The sequence below is a fragment of the Alligator sinensis genome, unplaced genomic scaffold (genome assembly GCF_000455745.1).
Source record: "Alligator sinensis unplaced genomic scaffold, ASM45574v1 scaffold647_2, whole genome shotgun sequence".
Taxonomy (NCBI): Eukaryota; Metazoa; Chordata; order Crocodylia; family Alligatoridae; genus Alligator; species Alligator sinensis.
Window position 1 is genome coordinate 5,891,685 of NW_005841832.1, and position 17,992 is coordinate 5,909,676.

General features: G+C 38.1%; 1 protein-coding gene across 1 annotated transcript in view; it reads left to right on the plus strand.

The window, feature by feature from the left end:
* The window catches only part of PLPPR5 (phospholipid phosphatase related 5), a 116,017-nt gene extending 101,619 nt beyond the window's left edge, over positions 1 to 14,398 (plus strand). Inside the window, exons 4-6 of the mRNA XM_025193209.1 lie at positions 7,729 to 7,905; positions 11,129 to 11,248; positions 14,264 to 14,398. Of these exons, the coding sequence (XP_025048994.1) occupies positions 7,729 to 7,905; positions 11,129 to 11,248; positions 14,264 to 14,398 (432 nt within the window). The remainder of the gene's footprint in view (positions 1 to 7,728; positions 7,906 to 11,128; positions 11,249 to 14,263) is intronic.
* Positions 14,399 to 17,992: the final 3,594 nt, after the last annotated feature.

Here is a 17,992-nt window from a genome sequence, read left to right on the forward strand (position 1 = left end):
AGCATCTGCCTACGCAATGAAATTTTCAGGCAAACACTGCCAGGCTATTAAACACCAAAGTACTATCAACAGTACTTTGAAATGCAAGTAGATAGCAAATCCAGGTTGAACATGTAACATTCTACCAGGCCATGTTCCAGTTAGTTATAGGAATATTTTTGTGTTTTGTTTTTTGTAATGGAGACTTAAAAATAAGTTGTTCTGAAACAAGTTAGATTTCAGAAATTGTAGATTGGGAATTAACCACCTGGTTCCTGTACACCTTAATGGAGGCTTTGTGGTTTGCAATATCACTTTGTTTTGAAAATGTAGGGCTTGATCTTTGCAAGGTGCAACTGAGAAGAGTTTTGAGTTCTTCCTGTGCTATTTTGATATTTTTCCATTGTATAACTCAAAAAATTAAAATGGCAAGTCCATTTTTGGTTCTGTCTGTTATTTCATTTGTCTAGGCAAGCAGGCAAGTGAACTAATTCTGGCAATACCTGAAGTTCACAAATTTTCTGGAAACCTTTCAAACAGGTTTTAGATTGGATATTTGATAAGAAACTAGCTCTAATAAAGTTCCATTGGTGGTCTTCGTCATGAAAAGAAATTTTGGATGTATGAACTGCTTTAGACATCTTTGACTATTAAGCACAGACCTTGTTTTGATCTTAGTCTGCGATAGAAGGTGAGTCTCAATAACGGTCATTGGATCTTCTGTCTTGACACACTTTTTATGTAAGATTCAGTTAAATTGTCCCTTCTATTGAGTGCATTTGAAGCTGTTAGAGGAGATTGCAAGGCAGTTTGGGTACAGTGCCATCAGTGGTGATAGTAGTAGTATGGGATTGGTGTGTTGTTCTAGCTGCAGCAGTCAAAAAAAAAAGTGTATGATAGATGAGGATTTTTGTGTATCTTTTACTGGAACAACTTGTATAGTTGGGAGAGCTGTTGGTCTAGCTTTTTGGTATAAAGTGCTTGAGGAAAGACATTTGATACCGAAAAGCTTGTCCAACAGTTCTTTCAACTATACCATTGGTCCAGTAAAATATATCACAAAAAATCTTTGCCTTTTATATCAATGAGCAGAGAGAGGTAGTTAGCTGTGTTAGTCTGAAGTCAGGCTGAAGGCAATGATGATGATGCTCATCTCAATGTTTCTCTTCTGTCAGTTTCAGGAGACTCGGTCTCTCAGCTTTCTTGGATTTGATAGAGGTGTGAAATTCAGCGCACATGGGATGGAAGTGCTCTGATAAGTTATAGGACAGGTCCAGATGAGATGATGGTATTGGAATCTACTTCACTGAGTGTAGAGCTGTCTACCTATAGATTCATAGATTCATAGATGTTAGGGTCGGAAAGGACCTCAATAGATCATCGAATCTGACGCCCTGCATATGCAGGAAAGAACTGTGAAGAAGTTCTTCCTAATGTCCAATCTAAATCTGCTTTCTGCTAGCTTGTGTCCATTATTTCTTGTAACCCCCAGGGGCGCCTTGGTGAATAAAACCTCACCAATTCCCTTCTGTGCCCCCGTGATGAACTTATAGGCAGCCACAAGGTCGCCTCTCGACCTTCTCTTGCGGAGGCTGAAAAGGTCCAGTTTCTCTAGTCTCTCCTAGTAGGGCTTGGTCTGCAGGCCCTTAACCATACGAGTGGCCCTTCTCTGGACCCTCTCCAGGTTATCCGCATCCCTCTTGAATTGTGGCGCCCAGAATTGAATGCAGTACTCCAACTGCGGTCTGACCAGCGCCCGATAGAGGGGAAGTATCACCTCCTTGGATCTATTTGTCATGCATCTGCTGATGCACGATAAAGTGCTGTTAGCTTTTCTGATGGCTTCGTCACACTGCCAACTCATGTTCATCTTGGAGTCCACTAGGACTCCAAGATCCCTTTCCACTTCCGTGCCACCCAGCAGGTCATTTCCTAGGCAGTAGGTGTGCTGGACATTTTTCCTCCCTAGGTGCAGCACTTTGCATTTCTCCTTGTTGAACTGCATTCTGTTGTTTTCTGCCCACTTGTCCAACCTGTCCAGGTCTGCTTGCAGCTGTTCCCTGCCCTCCGGCGTGTCCACTTCTCCCCATAGCTTTGTGTCATCTGCAAACTTGGACAGAGTACATTTCACTCCCTCGTCCAAGTCACTGATGAAGACATTAAAGAGTATCGGTCCAAGGACCGAGCCCTGCGGGACCCCACTGCCCACACCCTTCTGTTCTCTATGTTAATCAGGTATACATCCTGGGGTTCTTTTGAATCTATAGTGGCTTTCAGAAGTCTGAAAAACATGTTTTGTCATTTTCATGGGAAAAACAATTGAAAAATTGGAGAGTAGATTGAGAATTAATTATTAGTTACTAATAACATAGCCATGGTTAGCATTTGCTGGTGTATCTATACTTAAGAGGTAGTAAGAGTACTAGGAAATGTCTTTCTCTCTAAGTTCCCCCAGATGGTCTCCATGTCTATAGTCAGAGCATCTTAAATATGGGCAAAAAAGTTTTACAGTAAAAATCTGGACCAGATTTGCATATGGTCATTACTAGCTACTGTAAAATTTCTAACAAAATGTAGGTTTCACTGCAGTAACAAAGGAACTGTGGTCTTTGTTCTGCTCTTTTGTCTATAGTGAGGCTTAGCAGATTGCAGAACAAAATAGTGTAATTACTCCAGGAATGGATTTGGCCATTGATTATTCAGTAAAAAAGTTGATGTAAAAACAGAATAGAATTTTGAGTAAATGGTTAACCCAGGTTGGGAAGCACTGAGGTATATGTCTGTGTATTGAGACTTTCTTTTGTTTATTTTGTCATTTATTTAAATGTTGTGATCCTTGGATGCATGAACAATTGATGGGGCTACATGCCGTACAGATGAAGCACATATGATCACCTTTATCTGTATAGTTTAGCAGTTCTCTAACTACGTAATGCTTAAAAATGGCTAATTTGTGCTTTTCCAAGGTGGGGTGGGGATTTATTCCTTCTGCACCCCTTCTATGAGGGTAGTAATTTGCTGCTGATCTATCCTGTCCTTCCAGTCTATTATTCCTATCCACCTGCTTCAACAATAAGGTGCAGTAGCAGGCCACAGTACAGTTTTCTGGCTGAATGAATGCTTAGCCACAATTCAGAGCAGGCCGGTCAAGAATGTAATGGTGTTCTGATTAGTTGCTCTGTGAGTGAGCAACCTGACTTGGTCTTACTCAACTGGAATTGAGGTAACCATCCCCTAGCTAAACATGGGATGTTTTGAGCCACTCTGTATGTATGACTCTGGGTATATGCATATGTAAGAGAATAAGGAAAGGGAAAGTGGGAGGATGAGTTAAAGATTTGTTGAAAGAAAAAGCTTAGAGATAACTCTTGCTAGAAGCCTGCAAATCATTTGGCCTGCATTTGACACATGACTGCTTATTTCTGAATTGTTGCATTTAGTGTCTAAGGTGTCTGTTGAACTTTGTAAAACCTATATTTTATATTTTCTGCAGCATAATATCCTCTGCTGGGTGCTTTCCTGTTAAGATTTTAATATGAACATTAATTTTTCTTCTGCTTATAATCTTTCGAGATTCCTGTCTGAGGATCCAGTTTGTTTGTATACTTTATGGTGGTGGTGATGATGATTCTGACCTCTAGTGGAAATAACAATAAATTGCTGTATTGTTATATGGCTTTTAGAATTAAGTCTTACTTTTGACCTTGCTATCAAGCGTATAATACATGCAATGTCTAAAAAATATAAATTGATATGTACAGCTGTTTTTTCTTAAACAAGAAGACATTAAGCAAAATTTGATTACAGAATGAGTTTTTAAGAGGTAGGTTTATTACTTGTTAGAATACTTAACACTGCATTTATATAAGATGAGAAAAATAGTAAATAAGATTGTCAAGAAAAGATAGTGTATCATTTCTCACTGAAATGCCTTTAAAAATCTGATCTATGGAAAGATAATTATTATTAGTATTTATTATTTATATTGATAGGCTCTGAAAGTATAGATATCAAAAGTAATACAGTACCTCCAATCTTGCTTAGGTTGCTAGTGTTTGTATTCGTCACAATCAAAAGAAAATGAACTGACAAACATTTTTCAGAAATGCTTTGTTCAAGGTATTTATTTCATTTTTATATTGTATACATTTTTTGCTGAATAGTAAATGTTGCGTACAAAAGCACTGTACTACATGACACTTACTTCCATATTGCTCCCTTACTGCTTGTGCTCGCCTGTCTATAGTGTCTTCTGATCTCTGCATGCATAGACCTAAATTTAGATTAGCAATAGCAAGAGTATCCACAGTCAAGATTTAACAATGATCTTGTGTGGTGAAAGAAATACTACCTGTGAATTGAATGCAAAATGCTATCTGTGAGAATTCTCTAATGGATCAACCCCTATCAGTTATTCTTGGCATTATACCCATGATCTTATTTGTTTATTGGTCCTTCTGCTGAGTTTACTTTACAAGGCTATTTTAGAATTACCCTGCACTTTTGTCCCTGGAAGAAACTAAAATAGAATTTTGTTCAGTAACTATCATTATTCAACTTACAATTTATCATATCATTCATTCTCGCTGAGGAGAACCCAATTTTAATTCACTGATCCTTTGCCGAGAATGCATTTAATATTTATGAAGAATAGCAAAAACTCAGTCATCTTTGTAATATCTTTATTCTTTTATCATACGTTTGTTTATCCTGCTTTTCCAGCACTTTGCTTCAAGAGCATGAACAAAACCATTGTTTAATTACATTTTATTCCTTAGCACAAACCTAATCTTTGACTAAGATGAATGTACCACCAAAACTGCAGGTAACCAGTCTTAGAAACATATGTTTTCTCTGGTTTGAAACAGACACAGAGAAGATCGCAAATGGATACTGTTTGAACTAAAGATACTGTCATGCTTACACTGATTCATTAATTCAACATTATTTGTACAATCAGTTGTGGCTGTGTTTTGATAAAACTGGTAACTATATTATCAGAACTCTCAAACTACTACTCTGAAGAACAGAAGGGCCATTACCACCTTAAATATAGTTTTCAGTGGGCCCAGACGCCAGAACTTATGAGTTAGACATGTTGGGCTGGATTCTGCAGCGCTTTTTGATTCAGTGGATGTTTTGCCTGAAATGAGGTCTTCAGGAATGTGCGTGAATAGTGCAGAGTGCTGGTGAACATCTCCTACAAAGTTCTGAGTCCTTGTGGCTCACACAGAATGGGAGCAATGAGCTCCATTCAGCACCATAATGGTTTTGACTTTTCTGTTAAGAGTTAAGATTATCTTCTGGAGTGATGAGTACCTATTATAGATAATTAATATACATCACTGTCACTTGCCTTTGAAAAATGTACTTTATTTAGTTGATATTTACTTACAAGTAGTCATTTTGCTTTAACACCTATGGAGTAGAATTAAAACAAGCGTAGCCTGCTGCCAACCCACTCTTGTCAGTCCTATTCAAGCTGTGTTTGAAACCTGGTGAACTTTCTGTATATTCAAGACATCACAGTTTTTTCTCTGACACAAGGAATAATGGAAATCTGGTTTATAATATGTAGTGTGGATAACAAAGATCATAGTGTACTAAAATGCCCAGTACTCTGGAGTGCAGTAAGTGTCATTGAAATATAGGTGTCATTGGGTGATTCAGCTCTCTCAGTCGCTGGAGAAGTGGGCTTGGGTGCTCAATACCAAAAGAAAATAGCTGGAAAACAGCTGGAAGTTGAAATTAATACTGTCTTATCAATATTGCATAGGAGCAGAGCACAGAGAAGGAAAAGCCCAGAGAAATGTGACCAAAACTTAAAAAGAGAGCAAGTGAAGGGAAAAATATATTGTTTCCTAAATGAGCTAGAGTGAAAAGGGGAGTAATATGGGTTGCAGATATGGGCTGAAATGTTTTTTTTCTTATGTTCTGCTGTCTGCTCTTCACCACATCCTTCCAATTAATGCAAGCTAGCAGCATAATTTATGCTGGAAATCCAGTGATGTGCAAGTTTAAGCACCATGCAAGGTATGTGATGTGTGCATGTTCCATAATACTGTACTATTATTTAAGTTCTCTGATTCTGCCATTCATATTTTATCTATATCATGGGCCTTCTATCCATACCCTAAGGAAAAAAAGTGGCATGTATCATGTTTTGTCAATGGATCTATAATATGGTGGCTTAACACCTACATGCACTTTGTGATTAGCTGGTTTTGACACATGCTTTCTTTGAGCATATTCCAGCTCTTGGTTTGTTGCTAGGATTCAAGACAAGGAGCCAGTTTTTGTTTGGCTTGCAGTTGCTTCTATAAGTCTATATCAAATATTTCATTGGTCTGCTTGCTGATTGGGTTTCTGCAGTACTATGTGACATACTACCCATATAAACCAGTCAGAAGCTTTCAGAGGGTTGAATGGTCTGTTCACTTGTCATTTTTAGAAATATAAAATAATAGTTCCCTATGCAGCCCTATTTCTTTGGGCAATACTAGGAGATGGTTCTGAACGTTAAAGCAGCATGGGGTAGAAATACATGGCTTATCTTTTTTTTCCCCCTCTAAGAATTAGTCCCCAACTATGTAAAGTTTGAATTTTTAGATGTTTATGTTTTAGAAATTCAGAATCTTATGCAGAAACTAAATACTCCTTTGGCATGTGGAGGAATCACCTAGGAAAAATGCATTTAATTGAGAACTTAGTTTTCCATCAAAAACCAGTTTAGGCAGAGGAATTTCATGTAACACTAGGCCCTAGATCTTAGTATCTGGAAGGACTGGAAAAGGGACCTTTTCAACACAGGGTCTTAAGCCATAAGTCAACATCTCTGTGGGTCTATCAAACTTTGCGTACTTCAGTGTTGTTACTGGTGTGGCCACATCACTAAATTGTGTGTTGCCAGTGTCAAAGCAGTGAACTGTCATAAGTCACCATTTGCGCTCGCATAGTGTGTTTACAGTGATGATATTTCATAGCTGGTCAGGGGTGAAGAAATTGACTAAGTGGAGTTTGGCAAAACTGTTTAAATAAGTTTCTGTTTCCAGACCTCTTCACACAATGAGGTTAATTGGCACTAATTGCCCTCCATCAGCATCTGAAAAGTACAGAAACACGATCTGCCCAGAACTGACATGTTTTAAATTGACATGTTGAAATTGATATGTTTTATTTCCAAAAATTAGATCTGGGTGGTGGTATGATTCTCACTGTTATTGGCAAATTCTCATGTACTGTCAGACTATGCAGAAAACAGATGGACAATCTCCCCTTTAAAGCTGTTGCATAAAAAATGCGGGTACAAACACTTGCCTGTGAAAACAAGACTCTGTTCTGGCTCAGATCAGGAGCTTTGCAGGACAGGTATATTCTTCCCTGGCACCAGTGCCAAAAACCCTTGCTCCCCAAAAGCATGAGCAATTGAGCATAAACATCCTAAATGTAAAAAAAAAAAGTTGGATTTTTTAAATTACCATTTAAAGTTTTAAATGAGATTAAGAGCCCTGTTGTATATTGCTTAGATTTCCAATGTCTGTAATGATGATAAATCCCAGCTGAAAAATGTACTCATCCAATCTCTGGGTAAGAAAAGAGTGCAACAGGCTTGGGTAATGTAATGAATAGAAAGCTCTTCTTTCTTGTTTTGAACAGAAAAGTGTGCACCAAATTCTAAAGAGTCTTTCAGAGATTGATAGGAAATATCATTCATTGTAGTCTTTTGTATTTTCTTCTTTTAATTTCCAGATGTATATTACCAACACAGTAAAAGCCAGAGGAACAAGACTTGCAAAACCTGTTCTGTGTTTGGGCTTAATATGTCTGGCCTTTCTTACTGGAATCAACAGAGTAGCAGAGTATCGAAATCACTGGTCAGATGTGATAGCAGGATTTCTAATTGGAATATCTATAGCAGTTTTTTTGGTAAGTGTGTGTTTTGGATGTGGATAAAGAGAATTGGAAGGCTACATGCAATAAGAACCTTAGGAGCGTATATGTAAGGTGCTGTAATGACTAAATGTTACATGCTTGGCCCTCAGAGTAGAATCCAAAACCCAGAGTTAAGTACGTAGGCCTCCAACACAGTGCATGGGGAGAGTTAAAGCCTCAAAAAAATTACAAAAATACCTACATGCTAAGCAGGCATCCATCTAGGGTTAACCAATAAGAAATGCTGAGAATAAGGGTGCATCTAAATTCCAACCCTTTTCTAGAGCTTGGGCACCTAAATCAGGGTGGGAACTCACAAGGATCTATCTACTCAAGCGCTAGATCCTTGAACCAATGTCTGGCAATAGACTTCTATAAATAAAGTGACAATATGGGACAATGTGAAATCCAATGTAAATGACTTCTGCTTTTTTGTGCTGAAATCAATGTTGTCAATGAGTTTTGAACTCATCTGCTAGATTGGGCCTCTCAGGGTAGTTAGGCCCTGCCCTACCTAGTTTCTGGATCTCAGTGAGGCGTAGTTAAGTGTTAGATACCTTGTAACTCAGTCTAGAGACATGCACAGAAAGCAGAACTGCAGGTACCAAGGGAACTTTCTGGTCAAAAAAGTAGGTGCCTCAGCAATTCCAGAGTTAGGAGGTTGATGAGCAGGGGTTTCTTGGATTGCAACGTCTGCCTAGGTTCTGTTTTAGGCACCTAGGTCTTTTTTAGGATCTGGTGCAAAGGGGGAAATTTTTGGCCTACTGAAAATCAATGGGGAAAGCAATCCTGGGGCCAGGATTTCTCACCTAACACCCAATAAAGAATGTAATGAATACATTTGCATCTCCTAATGGGTGAATTGATTCTGTAGATTTCTTTACAGGTTTCTAAAATGTCAGACTTTGTGTTGTGTCCAAGCTTGTTAGTTAAAATACCAGTGTTCATAGATTTATTTTTCATAAATACTAAGGCCAATATCATCATCTCATCTGATTTCCTGGACAATACAGGTCATAGAATTTCATCTGGTAATTCTTGTAGCATTCCGTAACTGGTTGAGCTAGAGTATCTTTCAGAATGGCATCCAGTATTGGTTTTGATAACAGAATATTAGAATTTAGTTTATTATTACTTATCAGGGCCAAAGAAGCAAACCTCTTCATTGCACAGTAGTGATTTCTTACTTAAAATACCCCTGCTATATTTGGCTCATGTTGTTGAAAATGGTGTGGTTTTCTGGAATAAAAGTCCTTCACTTAGTTTTAAGTTCTATTCAAGAATTAAGTGAATTTATTTAATATATAGCTTTCTTTTATTTCATTTGCAGCCTTGTATGCAAGGTTCCCTTTCTCTTAGATCTGTATTCTTGCAGCCAGATGTGTGGTTTTGATTTATACGGACATATATCCACATCATAAAACCTCATTCATAACCTCTTCATTCAGAATCTCAGTAGAGGGCTGATCTATGGAAAGGGTACAGAAGTTGAACTACCTCTCATTTATTATACAGGTCTATCCATCTGCCACCATGCAATAGCATTATATTCACTCCTCAAAGTTCATATAATTTTTACTCTACAAAATACTTTGGGTCCTGGTTCTTTGGTCTTGAGCTATACTTCTCTTAGATGCCGGAGAGGGAAGAGAGGAATGATGTTACTCCCTCGTTCCACCAGAAGTAATGCCTTTTCCCCCATATCTGAGAGCCCTCCTATTTGCCTAGGACAGATGGAGTATCTGACCACGCATTCCACCTGCCCCAGGAGATTACCTACGCCAGAAGGAGCCCAAATCAGTTGCTTAAGCTGTCACAGTGGAAATATTTCATGCTCGTGGGATTCTTAGCAAGCTGCTTTTTCTACATTTTCTGTGCTGTGTGTACCCCTGAAGATCTGCCTCCAGCACAGATGGAAACCAAAAGCCCATCCTTTTACCTTAACTTCTGAATGCTGGCACTATAGAGTATGAGTTCCTTTTATAAAAATGGTAGGGCATCACATTTAACATACAGTAGCAAAACCCCCTGCTCAATCAAATGGCTTCTAAGTGGAAAACTCAACATTTTGGGTATTAAATGTTTGATTATTCACTAGCTGTTTCTGGAGAAGAAGAAACAATTTGGGCATGCTATATGAATGTCACCATTATATTCAAACATCAGTTTTGTAGGAACCTTGCCACTGGAATAATTTAAAGAAAGAAATTGCACTGTACAATAAAAGTTATGTAAAACAAAGACATTTTGCAGTAGGCTACAGTATCTGTTGAAAAGAGAGGATTATAAATACTTTTCAGAAATTAAGGTATGCAATTTATATTTAGTCCACTTCAGGCAATATTATTTAACAGATCTGAGAATTATTTCACACTAATCCATCTTTTTACTAGAGTACTTTTCCATTATGTGCATGCTACTCAGATTTCTGTACCATATTCAACTATACAATATTGAAAAAGCCATCAGAGTGAAGAAACACTGTAACATAAATAAAATTAATATTAATAGTCCCCGAGATTAATAAAGTACAATGCATTGATACTTTCTAACTACTGCCAGATGAAGAGCTGTTTGTGCTTGTATTTTATGTCATGTAGCATCAGGTGATAAGCAGTTAAATTATATGTGGTTAGATCCATTAGGGAAAACTTGGGTATTACTGTACTTTTTATTAATTTATTTGATTAAAAGCTGTTTTGAACACTCCTTTATTTTGAACTTTAAATTGTTGGAAATGGTAACATTATTTCACAACAGCAACAGATTTTCATTCAGAAAGTTCTTGCACTATGATGATGTGTGAAATAAATAATACATTGTTTAAAATTATATCTTTGTAATATCAATTTAATATTTTTTGTCAAAACACGAGTTTGACTAGAACAAAAAACAATTTAAGCCAATCTAGTTTACAAACTCAGATTTATAATGCTGTTTTTACTAGAATTATGCTTTTGCTTCTAATTACAATTGGTCAATTTCTGAACTTTCTATTCGGGTAGAAGCTCATTGATCTCAGAATAATTTGAAATAGTACTTAGTTTTATTTATGATAGGACAATTGGGATTTTTTTAATACTTCATTAATAAGTCTGTGCTTCTACTGTAAGCTCTAACAATAGCAGGAGTTTGGCCTGAGTTAAGATTGCATGATCAGACTTGAATAATTAAAATGTTTAATAGTTATTCTAACTGCCTCCTAACCTTTTTTTAGGTTGTATGTGTGGTAAATAACTTTAGAGGAAGACAATCGGAACATGAACATTCACATATGGACAGTCTGGCTCAGATGCCAATGATCAGCATTCCTCGAGTAGAAAGTCCTTTAGAAAAGGTAATGTCCACCCAAAGAATTTCATTTGAAAAATCAAAGTACAGTGGTAGCTTTGCTAACTTTTCTGGAATGATAAATGTCTCTAATACCCTGTACTGGAAAGTAAAATAACAAGAATGCTAAGATTATGCATTAGGAAATACCTACAGATTAGCAGTTTTAAGTATCACCTGGAAGCAGACCCTTAATGTCATTCCCAATGTCATCCAAGTGTTAGATGATCTTTACCTTTAATATGCTTTTCTTGCAGCCACACACAGTGATTGCACAGAAACTTCACATAGTGCACAATGTTTCAAGCATAACACTTAAAGAAAGATATGGACAAATTGGAAAAAGGTCAGAGTAGAGCAATATGCAGACAAGGTTCTTTGGGTGAATCTGATATCTTTTATTAGACCAACTAAATAGTTGTAGAGCAACACATTATTCAAGGTCTAAAAAAATCTGACGTGAAGAAAAGGTGGAAGATTGGGATTATTTTGTCTAGAGAAAGGATAAAGAGGGGAATTTACTAACAGTCTTCTAATACAGAAGGGGTTGTGATAAAGAGTACGGCAATCAATTGTTCTCTGCATCCACAGGGAACAGGACAAGAAATAACAGGCTTAAATTGTAACATGGGAGATACAGGTTAGATACTAGGAGGAATCTGCTAACTCTTGAGGGTATTTAAACACTGGAATAGATTACCTAAAATGGTTATATGGAATCTCTCAGTCATTGGTAGAATCCTGCACTTTGGGGGGCCCTGCGGAGCTGGGTGGAGCAGCCCGCTCACTTCCCCCCGCCACTAAAGCTGCCATTGCCAATGGCAGCAGCAGCTTCTTCAGTTATAGGGCGCGTGGGATCAGACCAGGGACAGGGTCCCACATGGGCTGATTTGCCCTGGCCCCACACCCTGCTCAGGTCAGCTCTGGTCATTGGAGCTCTTGAAACTCAGGTTAGACAAACACTAGACTGGGATCATTTGGTCAGGAATGATCCTGCCTTGAGCAAGCTATTTGGACTACGTGACTTTTTTGAGGTCTCTTCCAGTCCTACTTTCCTATTACTCTAAGACTAACTACCAAATGAGACAGATAAAGAGTTCATACATCAATGTCACAGTAACTACAGGAAAGCCATGGACTCTTGCCAAAACAAATTCTTAGGTTAACATTACTAGCACATCCTTGGGTATGTCAAAATGCTTTGCATGGAAAACAATTGAACTATGTTTAAAATTAATTTTATTTTGCTGCAATAAAAAATGTTAATATTTCCAAAGATGATGATCTATTATATAAATGTTAGAAGAAGTTGTGTTGGAACACTTTTGTGATATAATAGGAATTGAAACAGATAACATAACCAAGTAAAGGAAATATTTTAGACACTTTTTTACCTAAAGGAAATTTTGAATTACTAATGCAAATGTTTAAATTTTCATAATGGCTTTATTTGTCACTGTGTATTAAGATCTCTTTAATGTGTGCCCTCACTTGAAGATGGTGAGCAACTTTATTTCCTGCAGGACACCAACAATATGATTTTATTGGTGTTCACTTTAATACAATGACTATCACGGTAACTTTTTCTTTAATCGTAAGAAAATATATTGCGGTTTGTTTTTTTTTTAACCAATTCACAGTCCATGCCAATCACTTGAAATCAATGGAAATGGTACCTGAATAAAGAGTCTAGCATGAAACCCTAGGTTTGTAGTTTATACCCTTGGAAAAAAAAGCACATGTATTTTTCTGAATTCTCTAACAAGCTGTCTCTAACCAAGTGCATCTAAGTCAGTTCTGATATTTTGTCATCAAGGCTAGGTACAGACATTCAAAAAGTTCAATGCGGAATTTATCCAAGTTGCACATTTTTTTCTAAGTGTAGTTTAGATCGGTAGCAGCAAACAGAACACACATTCGCCCTTTGTGGTGGGGCAGGGGGAGGCGCAAATCTTAGACTGGGTTCTGCCATTTTTAAACTAGTCTGTGTGCTGAACTGCTGTTCTGTTACAAGTATAGACCAGCTTCCAATCCCTTATACCGGTAAAAGTTCAATGTCTGTACCTGGCCAAAGAGGTCACAGTCTCATTTAAACAAGCATTTAGCTGAGGAATGTGTATCTTCAAAGTAGACAAGGTTCTTTGGGTGAATTGGATCTTTTATTAGACCAACTGAAATAGTTGGAAAAAAAATCTTGTTTGAAAGCTTTTGGGTTTAAAAACCCTTCATCGGTCTGAGGAAGTCTCTGCACTTGGTGTGTGCTCTTCCTGGTTGGAATGAATAGTAAAGAGGCCAGAGGCTGGGCTGGCATGCATGTGAGACAGGCTGTCAAGTCAGTGAAGATGTAAACTGAGGAGTTAGTAGGTGAGAGACAGGCTGGGGGGGGCTGGGGGGGGGGGGAGGAGGGATGGAAGAGGCTGGGTGGGGCGGGGGAGAAGGGGGATGAATGTAGCAGTTAAACAGTGGAGAGGTACCTGGGGAGTCAGATGTGAGGCAGGTTATAATGTGTCATAAATCCAATGTCTATATTTAGTCTATTATTTTTTGTAGATACTACAGTGTTGAGGTGCACATGGGCACACAGGTATGCACAGGAAGATGCAGATGTGGACTTGTGTACAGTCTTACCAGACTGAATATGTTTATATTGTCCTATGAGTAATTTTGCACGCTTTTTGTGGTCATGTGGCTATACCTTGGCAACCCAGCATGTTAAAAAAATATGTATTTGTAATGATGCTTTGTTATAAATGGGGAGCACTGAAAAAGGAAAAAAAGGTTCAGAAAGCAGTTTAGGCCCAACTTTTATTGAAACCAAGTGTCTGAATGTATGTTCCCAACTTCTCCCATACTTTTCTCCACATTAGTATTTGTTTCCAGGCACTTGTATGGAGGTATTTTTATTTGCACTATACTGAATTTTGAGCAAACAGTGAATTTTGGTAAGTACTATAAAATAGTAGCTGGACAAAAGAAATGTTAAATGTATTTAATGCGACTTCCATAAATATACCCACTGTAGGTGTTACAGAACCAAGGTATTGATAATAATCAGGAGGACCCTTTACAACAAAACTCCTTCAAAGAACACCTCATTAGGTTCTTCTCCTGGATAACAGGAATGAACTGTTTTGAACGTCTTCGCATAAGGCAATAAACGTATGTGCGCAAAAGCGCACTTATGTGTTTGAGTGTGGCTTTAAGCAAAGGTAGATGTATAAGGCATGGTAACCTTCTGTGCAGGCTTTGAACTTTTCAGGAAATTAGCATTTCACTGAAGGATTGACTACTTATTCTGTTCTCTGTAAGAACATAAACAATTCTTGTGTTCTTTACATGCTAAGACCAAGAAGCAAATTCTCTGGTACTACAATAGAATTGTTATATTTGCCTAAATTGCAACATCTTCTCTTGCCTTTTTTTTTTGCTACCTACCCTGGCAGTTTAATTTAAAGTATCCTAAAAAGGAAGAATATTGCTGCATAGATAGCTATTTCCAAATATTGACAGATGTAGTAATGAATTTTTTATAGAACAGAAATGAATATTTAATGCTTGAAAATATGTCATCTGTGTAACGGAAAGTACAAAATATAAGTAAGAACATGCAAAATATCTCATACTTAATCATTATGTAGTTGATTATATTAATTTCGACAGTTAAATGCTTTACACAGAACAAGAATATGGGATTTTTTCCCCAGAAATCTGCACTCAAGGTTCAGCCTTCCACGTTTTGCTTTAATGGTTATTGACCTGGAAGAATAATTACTACGCATGCTGAGTTGAAAATCTTCTGCTGCTGCTTCTAATAATTTTACACTGTCAGCTTAGAATGAATACTATAAAAACAATGTATCAATGTATAAAGCAACCAAAGTTTAACATATGCCTTTTTCTTTTTGATTGCATTATTTATGAGCACTGAGGTATATAACTCTTTCTCATGGAGTTCAAGGACACTGGGGTTTTGTGCATGTTTTTGGCTTGTCCCCTGCATTAGTGTCTTTGCTTTTGCTGTTAAAATTTAATACACTGTCATAATAACATGAAACTGAACTAAAAGAGCATGGTAAAGTACCTGAAAATATCAAATGTTCTAGAGGAAAACACTGTTTTTTTTTTCCTAAAGGATTCTCAGCAAGCATTATTTGCACTTTTCCTGGAAAAAAAACAACATCTGCAAAAGGCATGAATACCACCACAGCCATGTTCATCAATACCCATTATTTCTATCATTATCAAGTAATTAGGTTTGATCTGTTAAAATGTCATCTTGTAGAATCCATTGGAAATGAATAGGCAACATTTAATTAGGTTACAGATCCACTGCTCCATAACTGCTAGCTGAGAATGTCTCTCTGAGGATTTGTTCAGAGGACTTGGGTATTCCTCTCTGGTATTATGTCCCTTGTCTTGGGATGCCACAGAAGTGTCTACATGCTCTAGAGTTTTGGAAGTAGAAGCAGAAAGTCATGTTCTCATTTCCTTGGCAATAGATATCCACTCCTAAATGAATGCTGCACGAAAGAGCATTATACTATTATACATTATACTTTCCATGCATCGGTGCACACATCCCTTGAGGAGCAGAGGTTGGGCAATATAACCATGCTGCCAAAGGAGTAGTACAACTGGGTACAAGTTTTACATTTCCTGGGAATACATGGAATACACATTGTTTGGGTGACCCATGACTCCTACATCCTCCAGGCACTGGGTAACTTTAGAAAGGGGCCGTCCATCTCTTGAAGTGGTACCTTCAAACCTAAAATCTAACTAGTATCCAAGCAATGAGTTTCCAGCACTTTCAAGTCCTATACTTGCCCCTGAGTGTTCCAGTTTACATGGTATTACAGCCTCATTTCAGTTTTTTAAAATGTCATTCCTTTTTGTTATTGCTGTGTAACAAACATAACACTATCAAAATACTGGGCCTGTACAAAACGGCACCATTTCGTTTCAACTTCCGTTTCACTGGGACAGTGTTTCATTTTGAGTTTTGTTTCATTTCGAAAGTACTGTTCCATTTCGTTTCATTGAAACCATTTCACAGTTTCTATTCTGTTTTGACGTTTGCCCATAGGCTATAATGGGGAAGAACAAAACTGCCTATAAGTTTGTCATGTTTTGGCAAATTTGGATAAAAACACCAGGAATGGTAGCCCCTTCTGAGGGCATTATGCCTGCCAAGTTTCAAGGAGATAGATGCAGGGGTTTCTGGGAAACTGCACCACAAAATCTTGAAAGCAAAACTCGTATCACTTATAAGTGTGAAGGCACATGGGGGTGAAAACTACGGGCATGGTAGCCCTTGCTGAGGCCATGAAGCCTGCCAGGTTTCAAGGAGATAGGTGTAGGCACCTCAAGCTGCTGTTGAGCAACACTTGTGACATGGGTGACTGTGTGTATATGTTAAGGCGTGCCTTCACTGGCGCTGGGGCCTCTACACAACATGATAGTGTGCCCCAATGAAGTCTCCTCCTCCCCTACAGCCTCAGATTGGCCCACCACTTTAAAAGACAACAGGTAGTAACTTAGTAAACAGCACAGTAGCACCAGCAGCATCTCAGGCAGCCAAACAGTCACAGTCAATGTCAGAGCAGTCCTTCCCTACTCTTCCCCCTCCCTCTCCTTACTTTGTTTCCCTGAAGGCAAGCCCAGCTTCAGCTTCAAAAATTGAAATGTTTCAAAACTTTCAAAAACTTTCAAAACATTTTGACTGCCCTCATTTTGTTTCAAGGCTGTTTTGTTTTGATTTTGCTGTTTTGAGCTCAAAACTACTTGAAACTGCGTTGAAACGAAACAGCAGGCAAAATTTCTCACGGCCCTACAAAATACATAAAGGGTAATGTTTTCAAAAGCACTTAAATCCAATTTTTCAAAAGTGATTCAGATTCCTGATTCACTTAATGTCTTTTTTTTTAATTACTTGAGATAAATAAGCCAAAAAATACTCCAATTTTTCCTTCAGTTCCTTTCACTTGTATTCTTCCTCATGGTGTCATAATAATAGGTAAACCATAGCTGCCCGGTGGTGTTAGACAGTGTTGTTTTCCTAGCTAAATGGAAGTCACAGATAAATACAGTAGACCAAAATTGTACATGCCTGCTGCTGTTCTGGATTCAGTAGAGTTGCACAGTGTAATCGGCACATATACATACACAATGAATGCACCTGAATAGAATCCAGCACAGTTTGTGTCAGAGTTTATTGCTTCTGGTTGTAGCATTTACAAGTGCACCCAGGACCACAGATAAGTCTCCTAATGGGTTCTCAGATGTACATCAGAAGTGCACGAGTCCATCAGCTGTTGACGCTGACTTGGTGCAGAATCACTTGCATGGACTGGATGTGTGTAAGTCAGCAGGCCCGGATGAGCTGCATCCGAGGGTGCTGAAGGAATTGACCGGTGTCATAGCAGAATCACTGGAACGGCTGTTTGAGCTCTTGTGGCACTCAGGTCAGGTCCTGAAGGACTGGAAAAGGGCCAATGTGGTCCCTATTTTCAAGAAGAGGAGGAAGGAGGATCTGAGTAATTATAGGCCAGTTAGTCTCACCTCTACCCTTGGAAAAGTCTTTGAAAAAATTATTAAGAATCATATTTGTGTGAATCCAGATGCAGCATGATTTGTAGCATGTAGATCATGCCTGACTAATCTGGTTGCTTTTTATGACCAGGTCACAAAATGCTTAGACGCAGCAGTAGAGGTGGATATCATTTACTTGGATTTTAGGAAGGCCTTCGAT